We start from the raw sequence: 20669 nt of genomic DNA, 5'->3' as shown, positions 1-20669 counted from the left end.
ACTCTCTACACAGTACCAGTAAGCTAACAGTATCTGAAAGGTGAAGTTAGAATCATGGAAAGTTATTTGGCTCCAGTGCACAGGAGATCAGCATCTAACTGCAGTGTCTGTAGATTTAGGACCTGGACTACTGCAGCACTGGAACAGAAGCAATCACTGAAGTTCAGCCGAACTCCAGGGTTTCTGATGACAAGCTCAATTAACAGTAGGCTTCTCTTGTAAATGAGTGAATTAAAGCAAAGTAATTATTAGCTATTTTCAAGACTTGAGAAAAATCAACTGTGTAACAAAACAACCCTATTTCTTCAGGCAGCAGTAAAGAAGAGATACTGGAATAGCAGATGAAAACAAAAAAGATCCTCTATTCAAAAGTGGAATATGTTTTAAAAGTTCATACACAATCTAACTGAAGTCTGGAGCTAGACTGTTCTCAGTGGTGGCAGAGGACAGATCAAGGAGTAACAGTTTCAAGTTGCAGCAAGGGAAGTTTAGGTTGGATATTGGGGGAAAAAACAAACTCTCTAACTAGGAGGGTGGTGAAGCACTGGAACAGGTGACCCAGAGAGGTGGTGGAGTCTCCATCCTTGGAGATTTTTAAGACACAGCTAGACAAAGCCTTGGCTGGGATGATCTAGTTGGGGCTAGTCCTGCTTTGAGCAGGGGGTTGGACTAGATGTGACCTCCTGAGGTCCTTTCCAGCCCTCATTTTCTGTGATTCTATGAGAGAGGGAGAGGAGCAGGGGGAGAGGAAGTTCTTGCTGCGTTTCATTACTTTGTTAAAAAAAATCGTGATTCAGAAAGGGAGTTGAGGCCTAGACACCCTCCACACAAATTTTCTGTGAAGAGCCAGTTAAGTAAAATAAAACACTTAAATGAAATAACATGGACTGCACCATTTGGTAGTCAAGTCTCTTGCTTTATTCGTGCTCCAAGAAGAAAAAGTTTTATCCTTATGACTTTCCTGAGCATAGAAACCATGCATTATTTATGACTTGTATTTCAGTAGCCTTCAACAGGTACCCTACTGCATTAGGCACTGCTCAAAGACACAGTAAGAGATCATTCCTGACTGCAGGAGTTTACAATCTAGAAAAACAGGACATTGAAGGTAGGAGGTGAAAGAAAGCACAGAAAAAAAAAGGTGCTTTGGTGCAGAGTTGGGATAACAAACCAGTTCCTTGTCCTGTACCTCTCAAAAGACCGTACCACCTCCCAAAGCAACAGTGTACGTTTCATTTGTTGGAAATACATGGCAAAGCTTGGTGAAAAAAGTTTCATGTTCATTTGCTTTTTATTTTCCCTTTGCCATGTATTCAATCTATTTCTTTCTCTTCTTTACAAGCATCTCTAAGTGCTGGGGCACATAAAATATCCAATTTATTTGTTCAGCATTTTACTTCCATATGCCAATTGCACTTCTAAGTTTTGCTTGCTAAGGTCTATGGAGCTGGCACTTAAATCAATAATGTAATTAATGAAGACAACTCTGTGATTCAGCAAGTAATCATTTCGACTGTTTGACTAGCTACATTCATTTGAATAATTTAGAAGTTCAGGAATGCCATAAACAGACTGTAATAAATATAGCATGTTTTATTCAAATACTTCATAACACTCTGGATAGAAAGAAGTCAAAATCCCTTACAGACCAGTGGCCCACTTCATCTCGAGTAAGTAATAACTCATACTCTAATCACCAACCACATTATCTTTATGGAGCAATTCACCCAATTAGCTAAATACAGTGTGCTGTGGTGTAAAGCACAGCATTTTATACCAACATCACACAACAGCTTTTAGGAGGAAAAGTGAAATGTCACTCTTCCAACTGAAACTACACTTCAGCCTTTAGACTAGATTGTAGTTAACCCAATTAAAGTTTGACTATAAGTCCAAGATATAAAGATGCTCAGTAAGAGCAAGGGGAATATAAGATATGCAATTCCATTAGCTGACATGGAGGTGATCATACAATTGGTTAAGACAATTAAACCTAAACTGGACTGAGTTTTCAAAAAGGAGTTGTTGGACTTTTCTTACTAAGTGCAGCTAAATGTCTACCTCCGAGCTAAGGCACAGTGTGGGCTGCAACCCCCTGCATAGACAGGTCTGGTTGTTTCTCTCTTGGCAAGGGGTCTTTGGGCCTCTGCCCAACTTTGCTCTTTTAAGCAAGACAACAGTTATTGTTCCCTGCTAGAGAGGGGCTGGAGCCAAGCAGGGACAGAGAGAATAAAAGTCAGTTGTTTGGTGATCGTAGGCAGTAAACATGAGAACAGCTTAATGTCTGAGATCAACTCTCCTAGGTGAAAGAATAAGTGTAGTGACCTGTGATGGGTATGCCACGTGCCCGTTCCTGACTATATCCAGAAGGAATTTGCTCCTTATGAAGGACAAGTTGGGGACAGCTGAAATAAGAGATTCTTAAATTCAAAGGATGTGCACAGACATTACCAGGCTGCAGGAAAAACAAAGATTTTTTGGACACAGAGAAAATTTGTGAAGCATCGCTACCCCAGATTCAAGAAAGGAACTCAGCATCAAGAAATAGAAGAAAGAAAAAAAAAAAAAATCAAAAGAGGAGGTCTGGATGTTCTTGACCGAAGGCAAGCGCAGCATTTTCCATGCTGGATTGAGATGACAGGCAAACCATGACTACCACAGAGAAGAGAAACACAAAGTTGGAAGGGACTTCAAAGGTTAACGTAGTCCAACCTCTTCACAGAGAGAGCATTCACTATTTCTAGAATGACCCCTAAGCCATCCCAGACATGTTCCCATCCAGCTTCTTCCTGAAAACCTCCAATGAAGGAAAGGCGTTCTTGAGGCAGCTTGCTGTACTGTTCAACTGCTTGGAACTAGGGAAATTTCACACAGCTTCAAATTTCCAATCAATACTTAGATCTACATGTAGAAGCAACAGAAGCTCTCTCTCAGGATCCTTCGGGACAAATAAAACAGAGCAACTGGCGTATGGGATGTGTTTGTGGATGGCTGCTTAGCCTAAACTATAAGTAAAATCAGGTATACCATAAAACATCCAAGGGAGGCAGGCTATGCATGTCAGAGGCTGTAAGCTAAAACAAAAGAATAGGATTTTCTGCAAAGGACAGGTGGTCAGAGAGCAGGCTGTTTTCTCAAAGCCAAGACACAAGACCTCACTTTAAGACTAGACAGGTTTCTGAATTTGACAACAGGGGATCCGGTGGTGGTGGTGCTTATTATTAAATGCTACCGCATCATGAGATCTCTCACAGAGCATAGGCTGCTTATGGAACTCAGAACGGGAGCAGGAGAGGAATGACAAAGCCATCTTCTCCAAGCTCTTTCCAGGCCCCATGATCAAACGACGAGAGACAGAACATTCTTGGACCAAACTTCTGGCAAGATCAGCAATGGAAGATTTGGGTTTTGTGGAGCACAGATCCATGGACTACGGAAAGAAGAAGCTAGTCAGCTGAAAGGCCTTCAGCTCATAAATGAAGTGAAGCTCTCGAGGAGAGGCTGACAGAAGCGTCGAGCGTACAACTAAAAGAGCAGCCACAGCTTTGGTGCAAGTACTCGTGACATGAGTTCATGCGTTACTGGTCCAAACCAGTAACACACAACTGGTGCTTTAAAAAGACCAACTCCATACAGTCAAATCGACTGGGAGAAAGAATACAATAAAAATATGGTCACTGGGAATTTTGTAAGAAAAAGTTATGGATTTTCAGTTGGACGGGTTTTGGCTAAAAAGGACCTAATAAAATTATGTTATTTAGCAGGGAAGCAGAAACAGTTAAGAAAGACAGAAGTACTGTAACAAGAGGAAGCTCATGGCAATGAACAGAAAAATCAGAAGCTAGAAACTGTATTAAGTTGATAATAGAAGCAATAGGAAAACATCCATACAGCAGTGAAGAACAAGTATATTAGGAAAATTCCAAAATTGGTATTAGTCGATTACTACAGAGAGATGAAAAGAGTAATAATACAGAAAAAAAATCATTCAGGAAAGCATTATTATTATTATTATTATTATGAATGTATAATTAATTAATCAATATGTATTATTACAATATTATTATTTTGTATTTGGAAAAAACACAGATGAAACAGCCCTGTGACAGGATGATGAACCATTCCATTCCAGTACTAAAGGTCGAGGATTCCCATGCAACTCTGACCAGCAGGATTAGCCTGATCCTTGGATCTATAACCATACCCAGTAGAAATACAGAGATTATATTCCTCCATTACTTGGCACTGCAGTGACCATTGTGGAATACTGTGTCCAGTTCTCATGTCCACTAGTAAAAAGGGATATGGATAAGCTGGAAAGGGTTCAGACTAAGAAGCATGAGTGATTAAAGGATTGTAAAAACACCTTACAGTGAAAGACTCAAGGAACTTAATCTGTTCATCTTATCAAACAGTTAAGAGACATTTAAGAAGTGGCTTGTTCTGTCTGCTAGTACATTTGTAGGAAACAAAAGATTGATAAAAAACAGTTCTTCATTCTAGCAGACAAAAATATAACAAGACTCAACAGCTTAAAAAGTGGAAGCTAAGTGCAATTTTTTAAACCTGACAGTAACTAATCAGAGGAACAACTTACAAATAGTAGATTCTCCATCACTGAACAATGTTAAATGAAGATTAAAATCTATATTCCATGAGCAGTGAATACTGATAAAAAGACCTGCTTACAAGGGTCTCACTTTAATGTGCGTTTACTTTGGTCAGAACATTTTCACTCAGTCTACATGTGCCTTGAACTGTGCATTTGGTACTACACAGTCATTTGGCGATAGCATCTCATGTAAATGCGACCACTGTGACCATAACCAAGGTCTCAATGTGTGCATTTGTATACTGGCAACAGAAGCAAGCCTCCGCTGGTTAAATCTCTTAAATAAAGTGCAATTATACTGCCCCCTCACCCACCAGCATATGGCAACAGCTTAAATGAAAAATGTATTATTCTGTAAGTAATTCTTTGGATGCACCGTAATTAAAAAGCCCCATCTAAATCCATTCCAGACTGGCAAAGTGAGGGTTTTTGTAATTTAATTTAAAAGCACTTCAAGTAGTTTAGTACACCCTTCTGCAAAGGGAGCCATAAATCCCTTTATTATGATAAAACAAAATAGTAAAATTAGTCCAAACTCAAAACGATAAAAAGATTATGAGAGCTATAGTGCAATTCCATAGTCAGAGATCACAAATTTAATCGGCTACCTTTTATTGTATGCATGTATGAAAACTATGGAAAACAGGTCTCCCAAACCTTGACTGGAATCTCAGAGCATTATTTTAATGCTAAATATACATTAATGCATGCCTATGGCAACAGAGGGGTGAGGTGGAACCCAAAAAAATATTTAATTCACCTCCAGTAGAATTACTTATACCCTGAGCATTTTACAGACAAAAGCATGTGGACTTTATTAGCAGCTTACAATCTAGTCGTGGAGATAACTGTGACAACAGCGTTGTCTTCCTGCATATACAGAGCTCCAGTATCTTTATAGCTCCCGCTGTTTGACAAAGACCAATTCCTATGCAATAAAAATCTCATGTTTCATAGATTGCTATTTGTTAGCCATGCCACAACTTATATTTGTTCAACCTAATTCTTAGCAAAAGGAGGCTAGGCGTAGAATATAGATTTCTTTTCTCCCCACCTACAGCTGAAATAGCAAGAAGCTGGTAGGAATAGCAGCAAAAAATTGCTCAGAAGGGTCTGTATGAAGGAAGGGAAACGTTCTTTTCCCTTCAAATAATTAGACCAGTGTGAAGCTTATAAAAAGACATGTAAGAGATGGAAACTCATAAAAAAGAAAGAGTCCCAAAGACAACATCAAAGGGCATCTCCTTGGTAAGAGAGCCCCACACTTTCCCTCTTCCTACCAGCTGGGCTTCTCATGACAGCATGAGACCCATGACTAGCAGATTTAGTCCTCCAGCTAGTAATCACCCAGTACATTTTCCCCAAACACTGCAATTTAATAAAGAACAGCATACAAGTTGTACCTGCAACACCTGCACACAAGAATGGGCAACACCACTTGCACTCACTAGGCCTAGCAGCTTTCTCATTCCACCTCTGGCAACAGCCATTAGGATAAGCTTGATAGAATCATAGAAAATTACGGTTGGAAGGGACCTCAGGTTGTCTAGTTCTAATCCAAATTTGGCCTAGAAAAAGAATGCAATTTTTTAACAGGGAAATTAATCATTAGCCAGGGTTGTAATGGAATCATCCTCACTCAACGTGGCTTAAAATAAAATCAGATTTGCTTTCTAAAAAATATAATCTAGTTCAATTGTAGCCATCAGACTTGAATGGGAATCAACTCAGACAAGTCCTATGGGTTCTGTTATGCAGATAGAGATTATATGGTCACCAGGGTTCCTTCCAGCCTCAATTTGTTTTTAATGAATTTATGACTTAGAATGTTTGTATAGTGCCTAGTTACTGGTGGTACCTTGATATGAAAACCCCAGTTCCCTGCTTTGCATATACAAATGCAAGCTGTCCATTAGCAATGGATGCTAAAATTGCAAAAGACAAAATACCATCCTTAGAAAAACTTAGCTTTACACTTGCAGGGTAGACATGGATACACATAGGAATATAACTCCCTGGGATGCTTTGTTTTCACTACTGGAATGCCACCATTGCTTAAGCTTTACAGAAAAATCTAGAAACAAGGGCAAAAATTGGTTAACTCTTTAAAAAACTAATAATGAACTGCTCAACACATTGCAAAGTTAACTGCCAAAAGTGCAGGAACAGAAAAGAAGGCAGCTGCACAGCAATGGTAGTTTGGGCGGGGGGTTGGCACAAAACATGATGTAGATTTCTGGAAGTTATAGTTGGCAAATGCTCCTACCCAACTGACTCTCCTCTGCTAGTTGACAGATGAAACATTTTAAGTCATACCAATTATTAATTTTCTCTCTAAGCGCTTATTTAAAGAAAGTGAAAAGCCACAGCTCAGGAGATACATTTGTCCAAATGCTACAAAGGAGCAAAAAGCTCCCAAAAATGACAGCAAGAGGTGGTATTTCTGCCCTCTTCAGTCCACTTTGTGCATTCCAGGATCATTAGCATTTGCAAAGGAAGTGACAAAGGGATGCTGGATTACTGCACAAGCCGGTATCAACAAATCCCCTAGGAACCAAGACCTGCTCAAGAAGAAAAAAATAACACTCCATCAAAATGCAATTCACTCTGAAAAGCAACTCCACAAAAATGGCTTTATTCCACAAAGCCATTTCCTGGGTATTCAGGTTCAGGGCCTCAAACTATCATCAAATAATGCTGTCACTGCACTGTTTTATTTGTTTGCATTGCAGAATCAGCACAGTTGAAAGCAGGAAGGGTGATTACCCATGTTACTGTGGGGATAATTTGGTCTACAGAATCTTTTTTTTCTCATGCATCATATCAGAAGCAAAGTTTGGCTTTCAGGCTAGAATCTCATTTTGGAGAGCTGGAAGTTCAGGGAAGGAGGAAGGAAGCTTATTTCATGCAGAACTCAGGGGGATGCAATAAATACAGAACTCCAAAATGCATTTCATGGTCACTTTTCAGAAAGAACAGCAGTAAAATCTTTAAAAGGAATTTAGAATCTCTTGATCTGGTAAAAAAAAAAAAAAAAAAAAAAAATCATCTGAGAGAACTGTACTTACGGCTGAGTGAAGTCACGAGTAATGAAATCTGAACTCTTTAAGAGTAGGAAGATGTCACTGAGGGTTTTGCACTTCAGAGAACTATTCATTGCTATCCAGTAGGCATCCTAAAAACAAATGGATATTAGCAAAAAAAATACCATTTTTACTATCAGTCATCAACAAAGAAGGTAAGTTACAGTCTGACACCTGAATACTGCTTGCACCTTTGAAGAAGATAAGCAGGACTAAAATGATGGGCAACTGATTTTGGCAAGAGTTTCTTCACTCATCCTCGATACAAGACCTGTTGCAGCAGGTCTTTGCTCATAGGATCCTCACAGAATTGAAGACGAGCCAGTTAACAGGGCTCAGCCTTCTCTTCCATCTCTACCATCTTTAGCCTAGTTAACCATTAAAAGGATTCTCTAGAAAGATTTTTTTCTTGTATTGACTCATGCAAATGTATGTTTTACATTTTTGTATTTCCCTTTTCATAAGTGCTAGGTGGCTACCAGCCAGAATTTTTTCCTGGCACCATGGTATTTATGCTATGCTATTTCTTTCAAGGTGAGCATATACAATGAGAAAATGATATAAAAAGTGCGTGGTGATATTGCTGAACTTGCTCCATATGAAGAACTGTGCCACAATATACTGGTAATATAGATTTTATGTTGCTGATTGATTAGGACTGCAAAAGACCAGAATCAATAAATCTTCTGAGCTGCCCTGGACTGGATTCTGAAATCTTATCCATAAACTATGAATAATCAACACAAGGCTTATCTAAACATTAACAGGATGAAGAAATCATTTCATACCCAGATAAAATTATTTTGTTAAAACAGGCAGCAAGCAGAAGGGTGGAGAAAACAACTCTCTCCCCTGCAATAAGTAAATAATGGGGAACAAAAATGCAAAGCAGGGGATCTTGCTGATCAGTTAAATCATATTTAGATTTCTACAGGAAAAACAAGTGTCACATTATTAACCAGGACTTTAATCTCAGAGTACAGCATAATACATCAGAGATTCTCGGCATGTTGTACATCTTCTTGACCTAGGTTTCATGACATTTTATTTTCCTTAGGAAAAAAGTTATCTTGCCAGCTGAAGAGTTAAATATTTGAGAAACTTCTCATATTAATTCCAGCTCATAAAGCACTTTGAGCACAACGTGATCCCTGCCTACTTCACTGGCTCAGATAAGATAATGCCCTGGACAGCACTGCTGCATCAAAACACTCTGCAGTACCTCACTCCACTGAGAACTCAGTTACTGCATTGCCAATGATTGGTGCAGTCACCCTCCACCACCTCCTAGACATCCAAAATGAATGATTAAAAACAAAGACTGTTAAAACTCTTTTATTGTTTTTACCCTTGGAGCACTCCAGTTGAGTTTAGGAAAAACACTGCCTCCAAGGGAACTGATTGCTTCTTGAACTTTAAGTGCAAATTCAGGAAATTCTGGTGCCTGAAGAGAAGAATAGAAGATAATTTCAATACATGTAATATGAAAGCCAGGTAGTTTTAGAAATATAAGCAGGACTATAAATCATAGCTGGAATAACCTCAAGATTTTAAAAATAAAAGTATTTTCTTTCTGGTACTTGAACCTTATCATTCCTGTTTTCAACCTTGTCTCTGCAAAAATGAGAGCTAAAAACATATTTGTTTTTAAAATGAAAGGTCACATTCTCACTAAATAGCCTAATTGCTGAAGCTGAGGTTTAGGAAACAAAATACTGCAAATAAACAGTCGTGATAAAAATGAAAGCTGGCAACTTTGCAAGTTAAACAAATAAGCAGCTACTAAATGAGACACCTATAGTTTAGACCCAGTCAAACTGCACACAAATAAGGTTTGACAAAAGTTATTTTCTTAATGGTTTTAGATGTTTCAAACAGAAACAGTCCTTTTGTATAACATTAGGCATTCCCCTGAAAAGACTTCAGCCCAAAAATGCAACTTTACGCCAAGCTAACATGCAGGTAGAAAGGGAAATTATTTTAAAAAGCCAAGAATGACAGATCTAATTTCAGTTTAGAAATGATGAGTGCAAAAGTACATGGACCAATTCAGTAACAAGATATGAAACAGATCTTTAAAAAGTTCAGCTGTGCACAGCACTGTTATCACATTAACTCTATAAACACATCCGATTTTTTTGTGTCACATTAATTTAGCACCATTCCTTTAGAGACAAGAGTTGCAGGAAAGCCAATTCACACAAACCAAACCCCCAGTCTTGCAATCTATTCTGTGCTCAAAGTTAATGGGGCTTTGTATAATATGTCTACACGTATTGTCTACACACCACAGTAATGTTACCTTGCATCAAGAAATAGACTGGGCAGGAAACCTTAGGATTAGGGAGCGAATATGATGTTTGTTTAAAAATAAGAGGTTTGCAGTATATAATAAAACATGGAACGTAGAAAGCTGCTGCAAATACTACTAATAAGAACGGCTAGCAAAGAGAAATGGAAGAAACCCCTGCCCTTTCTAAGAATATCAAAAAGCTTCCACACACGCATCAAAAGATTTTTCATCCTAAAGAATAAATAAATGATGTGACAGTAAATGGTATTTGGAGAATTCCAGTTCAGTGCTTCATGAAAACACAGTTCAACACAGCAGCTCGGGTAACTCCAATCTCCAAATGGCTGTAAGTAGTTCTCTTACATCTATGCAGTTATAAAACATTCTCAAATTTTGCAAGCAAAGCAGGCCAAGTCCTGTTCAGGCACTGTAGCTCTGTGACAGCATGCTCAGCCCCTCTGCCACATTCAGACATTCAGTTTCTCTTAGGAGAGTAGCTCCTCTCCTGGGAGAAACCATGAGTGTACAGATGTTCAGGCTTTTTTTCCCCCAAGAGTAAAAATGACCACTCCAAGAGGAAAAAAAAACAGGGATCAACCAGGAGAACTTCTCCTGGGAGGGTGAATGTCTGTACATGCTCAGAAGAGAACATAGTCCTTCAGCATAACCCTCACCCTAGGGAAATAAGGTCTCACTTGCTGAACTACTGCTCCAGCACACACCCTTCAAAATTCCCATTTTGTGCTGCAGGGAAATGCATGCTGACCAGGGCAGTGCACGTCAGCCAATCAGTGTTGTCCTATCTACTGCTGCCATCTGTCGCTAGACAAACAAAGGGAGCCTGCAGAGCGTGCCAAGATGCATGTGCAGGGGGTCCCCCAAGCTGCAGAGTCAATACTGCAAGCTCTTCACTCTTTAAGGCCACATCCTTCAAATGTCTGTGCATGTAGCTCTGGGTACGTTTTTCTACTAGCAGAACAAACTTGGGAGAATTCTCCCAGATTACTTAAAAGTGTGTACATAGCCTCTGAGAATGACAGATACAGTCTGGCCAATACATAGGAGCTGTGATGTGATCGAAGATGGTCAGAGTGGACGGAATCTTTGACACAGGTGCACCGTTACACTGGTCCCATACTGGATCAGCACCGATATAGGGAAAATTGACAGCATCGGAAATTGGCTTTTTTTGCTTGATGTGGCTGATAAAGTGGCCAATAAGTGCCCCATGCATGTGCACAGCTGCAGTATAAACATGGCCAGGAGCACAGCCCAGCAGCATGGAGAGCAGCATCTCGCTTGCAAGTCTGTTGTGGCAGCAGGGTTGGGGAAGGAAGGGGCTGGGAAGAGCCCGGCAGAGCCCCAGCCTGCCCTGCGTGCAGATCTGGGGGCACACACCCCCCATGCCCTCCTGCGGTGCGCACAGCAGCAGGAGCTACCTCCCTGCCGCAGCACCTGGACGAGCTGTGGCTCTGTCCCATTCCCATTCCCCCCCCCCCCCGCGAGCAGCGCCTGCTTCTACCCCACTCCCTCCCTTACCACGGGGGCCTCCATCTGACCCCCCCACAAGACTTACCAACCTGACACTGGTCTCCAAGCTGCATATCAGAATTGGATCAGTATCAGCCAATATGGCTCCTTAAAAAAAAAAACCCGGCCACTGGTATCGGTCCAAAAAATCTCTATTGGTGCACCCCTAATCTTTGAAGTATTTAGCTACCAAATTAAACATACTGAACATTTAAAATTCACTTTTCAGAGCCTCTAAGTTTGGCCAAATTTGGCAATATTTTTGCAGGAATGGCTAAAGGTACAATTTACTGCAATAATTAGTATCGTTGAGGCTAAAGTCCTGTGAAGTCGATAATAGGTTCTGTCATGGATCCAGGAGGCCTTGATCAGGTCCTTTTTCCTTTTTATAAATTTCAGCTAAGATATTATAAAAGGATGGCCATGGTACCTGGCCCCCTCCAGTTCAGGCTTGAGGTACGATGACAGGCCATTACTGAGGAAGCTCTTGCTGGCAATGTGCCTCTGCTGCATAGCATCTGTACTGCAGATAGACAACTTAATCCAGGGCTGTCAGCCTGCCACCTTTCACTAACACTATATTTGATCTTTGCTGTCCTTGGGCAAATGTAAGATGCATATCTCACTCCTTTCTGCTTCAATACATTCCCTTCAAAGCCCATTCTCACAGACGGATTGCTGTGTGTGTGTGTGTGGGGGGGGGGGGGGGGGGGGCGAGTTAAACAGCTTTCTTTTCTATGTAGTGGAATTCTCTGTCACGTATTCCTTAAGCATTTATAGTGGCCGTGACAGCCACTGTTGCATAGCACAGAGCAGGGTTTAAGCTGCTTTGCCTGTCTTAAGACTGCAAGACAGGCAAAGCAGCTATTCCCACCCAAATCTTAGAAAGGCAGTTTGCTTGTAGAACTTCACAGTTTCTCCAAGTACTTTTTGTTTTAAAACCCCCCACCAAAAACCTTTGCAGTTCAGTTTTGAAGAGGCATTTGTCTCCTATCTTATAACTGTGTTTTATCTTACCTTTTCAAAACAGAAAAAAGCATGTCATTTCAACACTGTAGTTACCTCAGATACTTAAAGGAGTGCAAAAATGCCCCCAAATAATGTCACTGATTTGTCTAAAATTAATAAATTATGTAAGACATCTTGAGGGGAAGAAAAGGGAATGGTATACACACAAGATAGCCTGGTTCTCTAGAGGTCAGAAGAGAGAGGTCTTTTTCTATTGACTCTAGTGAGTCAGAATTATATACACCCAGTTTTATGTTGATATTTTTGAAGACCTTTCATAAATGTATAATGATTAATCCATTTTGTTTTAAGTGATGTAAGGAATTAAAATTATATAATAAAACATTTGAATATAGAATCAGATATAGCAACATCCAAACCATCAGTCCAAGTTCCAAATTACTGCCAACATAGAAAAGCCTAACCTTTGTAAGTCAGAAAGTATATTGTTCTTGATCTTTGTAAAAGCTTTTTTTTTTTTTAAATAAGTTCTCTAACTTAATCTGGTAGAACCTGTTGTAACTGTAGAGAAAATAAGCATGTGAACTCTAATCCAGATCTTTGGCACAATCCTAAACTGGTATAAACAAGAATATTTTAATTGAAGCCAGTGTAGCTGCACCAAGTTACATCTTTGCCTAACTACCGGCTAAAGCACTCCTTAAATGACTAATTGTGAGATTTGATTCAACAGCCTGATGCTGTTTACCTAGTGCTGTGATGATGACAGACAATACATTTGTTCTTTCGTTAAGTAATGTACAAAAATAAAATCCCTGCCCTGAATAGTTTGTGATCTTTTACATCAGTCCTACAAAGGTATAAGTCTATCAACAGTTCCACCAAAATAAGACCATTCACAGATGTGAAACTAAGCACAACCATTATGTTTTTATAGGTTCTGATTCTTAGGCAGTAAACTCTGAGTTGGCAAGTAAACTGTTCTGGAGCCATTATTTCATTTTTGCACAAAGTCGAGTACAATGAGAACATTTGGTCTCAAATGTGACTGTTGAAAGGGTATGGTACAGATAACAGATAAAAAGTGGTGGAAGATCAATATCATCGGTAGCATTTAGGGGACAGAAAGGATTTCAAAAAGGATTAAAAGGAGCAAATAGAGGAACATGGTTCATAGTAGCAAGGATCCCATATCAAGGACAGTGGGCAGCATGAAGACAACTCAAAGAAGGGTTGCCAACTCTCTGTAAAAAAAACACAAACCCCTGTCTGTAAAAACTAAGAAATGATGAACTTGTTCAAAGATCGGTTGTCAAAACGAGGATGGATGCAAGTACTGATGGACAGAGCACAGCAGCGCCACCTTGTGTCCCAGTGGGAGGACAACTTGGCACCTTGCAATGAGCTATCAGGGCTTTGCAGCCCATGGGAGCCTCTGTATCCCCCTCTCCCCGGCAAGCCATGTGCTGCAGCTGCGTCCCATCAACCATTGTCTGCCTGTAATAGTGGCTCACCTCAAAGGTAGGCAGGACCAGGTGGCTCTAGCCTGTCTGAGGCACCTGGCAGGATAGGGAAGAGGGGAAAATTAAGTTTATTTTCCCAAGTTTCTGGGTGGGAGCTTGAGCCAGATTCAGAAAGCTGATGTTAAATTCTTATATTTGAACCTGCCCCTTGTTCCGGCCCTCCAGTGCTTAGCAAAAAGGTTACAGTATAAAAAAAAATGTGTCAGTAAAAAGTTTGGTTGTTGGTAAAAAGTTTGCAGATTGTCAGTAAAGAAAAAATTGTCTTGGGTTGGCAACCTTGATTCAAAAACAGGTAGAAAAAAAACAATGACAATTAAAACAGAAATAGAAAACTGGCTGTGGAAAAACCAGCAGCAGAAGTATATGAGAGTCAGGATGCAGAGAACACCGAAAATGAGAAGCTGCAGGGGCTTCATCTCTTCTGCATACAGTTTGATTAGATAATTGGGGAGCCATTAAAAAGGGGTGAGAATTAAACCCAGTTATATTTAGCACTGCACTCCTGCTCATTTCCTCTAGCCTAGTGAGTGAGAGAGTCTCAAAAAATGAAGCATTTTATTTTTGATTATACACAAAGGAAGAACTGACAACTTTTTATGTAACAACTGAAATAAGTTATAGGCAACTGTGTGCTTTAAGCATGAAGGGAGATTAATAATTTCAATGCTACTGTCTTACATAAGGAGAAACTCTTTTTCCCTGCTATATTTTAGAATGGCCTGTTCAACATTAATTACAATAATGGGTAAATGTAATGTCTGCACACAAACTTAATTCTGAATTTGCTAAAAAAATAAAAAAATTAAAAAGTTGCCGAAAGAATCCTATGCTTTAGGGCTTTAAGATAACCTTACCTTAAGTGTTGTAGTATTCTCATCATCTGACCACTGAGTGAAAAAGGAACAGAAAAGATTAACGGTTTCTTAAACTGTCCTTAACATAATTTCTATATTATTTATAAAACACCAAAATCTACATAGTATCACACAGTAAGTAAAACAAATCAAGTCCTCATGCTAGAAAGCTCACAGCATGAAGAGTTTATAGCACAGAGGGTTACTGTAGCTGGAACATGTCACATGTAAAAGATATCAAGTAAGAGGAATAATGGACTAAGAGAGAAAAAACAGTCTAGGAATCATAGGGCTAGGAAGAATTACTTGTGCACAAAGCCTTGGGTTCAGCATTATTGCTGTTCTAATGATAGGCTTAAATTGTCATTTTATACCGCTACTAAAATAATAGAGAAATAAGCCAATCTAATGGATTTCTCAGAGCTTGCCATAGAACTGTCCTTGAATAAATCCTACCTCAGTTCCCACCAATCTCAGTTCTTGATCAATGATTCACTAACTTCACTTGTATTCATGTCTCCTTTGCAACCTTTTTCCCCTCTTCAAATACTTATATTGTTTTTCTTTGGATAGCTCCAGTTCCTGGAGCATTATTTCTAAACCACTCTCGTTCCTTCCAATTCCCCCAAAATTCATTGCTTTCTATAGACTTTTCAACAGCGACCCTTATTCACTTGTCGGTCTAAAAATCCAATTACTAAAGGAATGAATAAGAGGTGTACTTTGTGAGAAAAAGACATAGAAAAACAGTATTTTATGCAAGTCTCCATACTTCTTTGAAGTTATGATGTACTTAACTTTGGTTGTAAGTTCCTCCAGGGAAGAACAGTGTCTTACCCTGTTAAGAGCTATGTGCAGTTTATCAGGGGTATAGGCTGTAGCTGTGTTAGTTTAAGGACTTAGACAAGATTCTTTGGGTAAGTCTGATCTCTTTTATTAGGCCAACTCAAATAGTTGGAAAAATTTCTTCTTTGCAAGTTTTTGAGTACAAATACCCTTTGTCAGGCTGAGGAAGAATCTGCAGTTGGTCTGTACTCTTCCTGGAGGGAATGAATATAGCATGCGTACCAGCCTCTGGCTTCTTTACTATTCATTCCATCCAGGAAGAGCATAGACCAACTGCAGATTCTTCCTCAGCCTCACAAAGGGTATTTGTACCCAAAAGCTTGCAAAGAAGAAATTTTTCCAACTATTTGAGTTGGTCTAATAAAAGAGATCAGACTTACCAAAAGAATCTATGTACAATCTATGAACTACAAATTCAACCATTACAAATACATTTTGGAAAACAATTCACATAAAGTACATTTGATGCCAACCTGTATTTCCTCTGCCTCATCTTCACCACTATCTTCTTGGGTATGTGTTGGGGGATCTTCCCTAAAGCAAAAATTGAGCAAACAAGAAATAAATGCATTTCTGAGTCGTCAAAGCCCCCCAAAAAGCAGCTACTGCATATCAGTAGCACAGCTAGATTTTCCCAGCCTAAGTCTACAGTTTTAGTTACAAGATTGCATGTCTTCATCATCAGTATGTGGTTATCACTTATGGAACCATTCTAAACTCAGGCAGCAGAATATACCATGAATGTTCTAGTACAGATTTTTTTACTGTGTCATCCTCATAATACACAAACGGCTTCCAAAAATTCATCAAATGAGGAAGCTGACAAGTAGATATATTCCCCCTCAAAATGCCTAACAGAAAATTTATGTGATTCCAATTATAGCTGCTGATCCATTCATTTGTTTTTGAAGAAAAGTCATGGAAGCATGCCTTGCACATGGAATGGGAGGTGGTGGCAAGGGCTTTTGTAGTTTTAGATCAGGGTGGGCAAAATGCAGCCTAGGGGCCAGATACGGTCCATCAGGCCATTCTATGCGGCCCACAGGGCCCCTAAAAAAATTAGTAAATTAATATTTATCTGCCCTGCGCTGCCTGTCATGTGGCCCTCGATGGCTTGCCAAAACTCAGTAAGTGGCCCTCTGCCCAAAATAATTGTCCACCACTGTTTTAGATCATGTTGGAATTGCTTCCTCCTGGCTACCTTCTGAGAAAAGCACTCTCTGTACAAGTAAGCTTTACAATAGCAGATCCCTTGTGCCTGGGGTGTGGAGTAGGTGATCAAAATCTTTACTGTTTCAGGTGACCTGAACCCATGCCATTAACCACCTCAAAAGGTAGTAATAATCAAGTCCTATCATAAGACTTAATATTTTAGCATAGCAAACTGAGGAAAAACTGAGCATGCTTATAGTATTCCATGCTGCTAAATATAATACAAGTAAAGAGTAAATTAATTCTTCAAGGAACTAAATCAACAACAGACATGCTATCAATCAAACTACAAGCTCTGAGGACCTAAACTTCATATCCCAGGTTTAAAAGTGATAGTGATCATGAGTCACGGTAGATTATACTGCTTTCTAGCTAAGAAAATTAATTTTGCAGAAAAATGGGATTTCATACACGATTCAGGTTTGAAGAGTTTTAAAAATTGTACATCTGAATGCCTCCCCAATGAAGATGGTAAAAACTGCTCATATATACTAGCTGCATAATCAGCCCCTTCAGTTTATGCTTTTCAGAAACCTGCTCCAAACTGAATAGCAATTGCTAAACCAGATTTATATAGCGATGCAGGATTGGAGAAATACTGGCTCCTCCTGTCTGGAATGGCTCAAGGACAACTCATTTCCTATAGAACCTATAGATCCAAATGGAAAAAAATGTAACTTCAGCTTTTCAAAATATTTAATTAAGGTGTCTGAATTTTATATTTTCTCATTTCCTAGAAATGAGCCATAACTTCCTGTTCTGTAACTTTGAATCATTATAAGGCTACAAAGTACTGATCAGGAAATTATACAGTAGAGACTGACTTCTGTAGCTGATTAACAAGACTTACGTATACACTGATCACTTTGCAAAGCAGCAGAGGGGACGATTCAGGAAGTCTGCCTATTGCTTCTATCTAGAATCCATTTATCTAACCCGTAGAGCATTTGGTATATGCAGATTAAATTTGGTCCATGTCATTTACATTAACTCCCTCCAAACATGGTTCTGTTTAACAGATTATTAACTATGATTAAACATAAGGCAAAACAAGTGGCCACTTGGAGCCTTTTTTGTGGGCTCCTATTCTATACACCATTTGTAATTCATAGCCTACAAAACCCCCCACTTCATTGTGAGTACTGAAGATGAAAACAAATACCCGGTCAAATTTCCCCTTGTCCTGCTTAATGCTTCCTATTGTTTGGGCCCTATAGTTGACACTAAACTTAATGTACTCTCCAGCTTTCTTTTTCCATATACTTTGAATAAAAAAAACAAACAAACGGTTAATCAATTATCCTAGCTGAAACAACAATGAAGGACTGTATGGAAAGGGCATCATGTGCCTCAAAGGAGCCAATGTTCCAATTTTTTAAGGGATGCATGTAGCAGTTTTTTTTATTCCCCCCTTCTCACTTCACAGTCTAAAACTGGGCTGCAGAAAAGCAACACCGATTCACAAGAATTTGCTTATTTTTCTAACATGACAGCTACAGTATTCACAGGGAGTCCAAGGCTATGTACAGAGGAATAGATGAAAATTAAGTTATACTTGCATACACACACGTATATATATATGCATAAAACTGAATTTTTATCTATTCCTATGTATTATAGGTATCTATATCTATCTATATATATCTAGACATAGATAGATATGAGACTGACCCTGGTAGAAGACATAAGCAAGAACCCTACATGTCCTGCTTGGTCAGGTGGGCCCCTCGTAGAGGACAAATGCATGCTGTATATATATGATCTGCTCAGATACAGGGAATATACAGGATTGATCATAAAGTAATTGCTTGCTGAGGTACATGGGACTGCATCCAGGAGAACTATCTACATAGAAATGCTCAAGAAAATTAATTTGAATCAATTAAAGGCAGCAATTCAAGTAGGTTAATAAAACTACATTCAACCTCTGTCAGAGCAAACTGTTCAGAATTAAGTGGCCTTATAGAAAGTAAGTTTAGTTAAATTGAATTAAAGACACTTTAATTCTGAAGGACTTTTCAAACAGAAGTTTAGTGAATTTTAATCCACTTTAAAAGGTAATTCGGATTAGCTTTCCTGACTGTCTCTCTAGGGAATGAGTCCAAATTTGCACAGGTCAAAGCCCAAAGTTCTTCATAACTTTCACAGAATTGCAGAAACGTAGGGCTGGAAGGGACTCTCGGCGTCATCTGGTCCAACCCCCTGCCTGAGGCAGAATCATTCTTGTCCAAACCATCCTATATAAATCCTCATCTAAGCTATTACCAGAACTACACAGGCAAACCTGTTACACAACCAAAAGGCACAGCATACTAACCTGGCATAGGTAAATCAGGGGGCCAAAATTATTTGGCCAGGTCCCCCTATCAAGAGGCAAAATCATTCAGGTCATGCATTTTCAACCCCCTGAGGTCCACTCCAAATCAGACTGGGTCTTTATAAAGATGTTATGAAACTTCTTGGTCAGGTACCTCTACTAGTTTTGGAGGGACTACTTTTCAACAACTCTTAAGTCCTTTCTTTCTAGTTTACTGGAAGTATTGCCATTGTAAGTACCTTCTACCCCTTTCCATCAGTCCTTCAGCATGAGTGGGAGGGGGCAGCTGGCGCTAAACAAATGTATTATTTACTGAACTGCAGAAAAACATACCCAAACAGTATACAAGTGTCTCAAACATGCTTACAACAGCTTTCTACAGACAAGTAAGAAGCGCAGAGGGAGAGGGACTTGCCCAAAGCCACATGGGAAGTCATAATAACCAGATACAAGTTTTATTCTTGTATCTCCTGACCTTAACAGCTGCATTTTCTTCCATGTCCAAAACAAGGCAAAAGGCTTGCTTTATAGATATGTTTTATTTTTGAAAAGGCCGCAGTTTTTACTTGGCTTTAATGTAGGTTTTATTTTTGAAAAGGCTGCAACCAGGCATCTTTTAGCCACGGACACCTATGTTGCTAGAGTCAATGCTGAATGAAAAAATGAACATCCTCCCAAACGCGATCAGCACCACAGCTCACGCCGAGGTTAACAGGAGAGCTGCACGTGGCCTATTCTCGTGGGGTGGAAAAAAAAAAAAAAAAGACGGCTTAGACAAAATTACAAAAGTGTTAGCTTTGTACTGAAAGGTGAATGTAAAAGTTATACAAGAAAAAAACGTACAGGCTCAAAAAATGAACGCGTGTTACCTTCCTGAAACTACCAGCGTCCCGTCATCCAGCAAATACTCCTGCACGTTCTGCGGCAGCGGAAGAATGGCGCTGCGGAGAAGAAAGACGTTTCGCGCCGTGAGCTTTACTGCCATAAACTGCGCTCCCACAACGTTTCGTGCTGGCCTGCCGCCCGCAAAGTGGCCACGATCCCCCTTGTCCCTTCCCATCCCACCACCAAAATATCCTGCTTCCTATGACATGTGGACGGGGACAACATGTGTAAAATGCGCAATGCCCATAAGGTGGGGGGGGGGGTTGCCACCGACCCACCCCTACCCTTTGGGGGGGGGGGTGTTCCCAGCCACCCCTGCGCTCGCGGGGGGAGAGGGAGGGGCCGCTGTCCCAGCAGCCCCAGCCGCACCTGCGGATGGTGAGGGCGCGGAAGCGCGGGTACCAGGCCGAGAACTGGCAGTGCAGCACCTGCTCCTTCTTCATCCCGCCCCGGAACGCGCCACGCAGCCGCCGGCCGCTCTCCGCCAATCGTGGGCGGTGCCGAGGGGTGACCCGGAAGCGAAACCAGGGGCAAGGGCAGAGGTC

General features: G+C 40.1%; 1 protein-coding gene across 1 annotated transcript in view; it reads right to left on the bottom strand.

Moving 5' to 3' along the window:
- The window catches only part of CDC123 (cell division cycle 123), a 52632-nt gene extending 31994 nt beyond the window's left edge, over positions 1–20638 (bottom strand). Inside the window, exons 1-6 of the mRNA XM_006270869.4 lie at positions 20494–20638; positions 20109–20180; positions 16184–16244; positions 14865–14897; positions 9044–9139; positions 7681–7787 (exon numbers count right to left, since the gene is read on the bottom strand). Of these exons, the coding sequence (XP_006270931.1) occupies positions 7681–7787; positions 9044–9139; positions 14865–14897; positions 16184–16244; positions 20109–20180; positions 20494–20567 (443 nt within the window). The 5' untranslated portion in view covers positions 20568–20638. The remainder of the gene's footprint in view (positions 1–7680; positions 7788–9043; positions 9140–14864; positions 14898–16183; positions 16245–20108; positions 20181–20493) is intronic.
- Positions 20639–20669: the final 31 nt, after the last annotated feature.

This window comes from Alligator mississippiensis, chromosome 4 (assembly GCF_030867095.1).
Source record: "Alligator mississippiensis isolate rAllMis1 chromosome 4, rAllMis1, whole genome shotgun sequence".
Classification (NCBI taxonomy): domain Eukaryota; kingdom Metazoa; phylum Chordata; order Crocodylia; family Alligatoridae; genus Alligator; species Alligator mississippiensis.
This window is presented reverse-complemented; position numbering and strand designations above follow the sequence as displayed.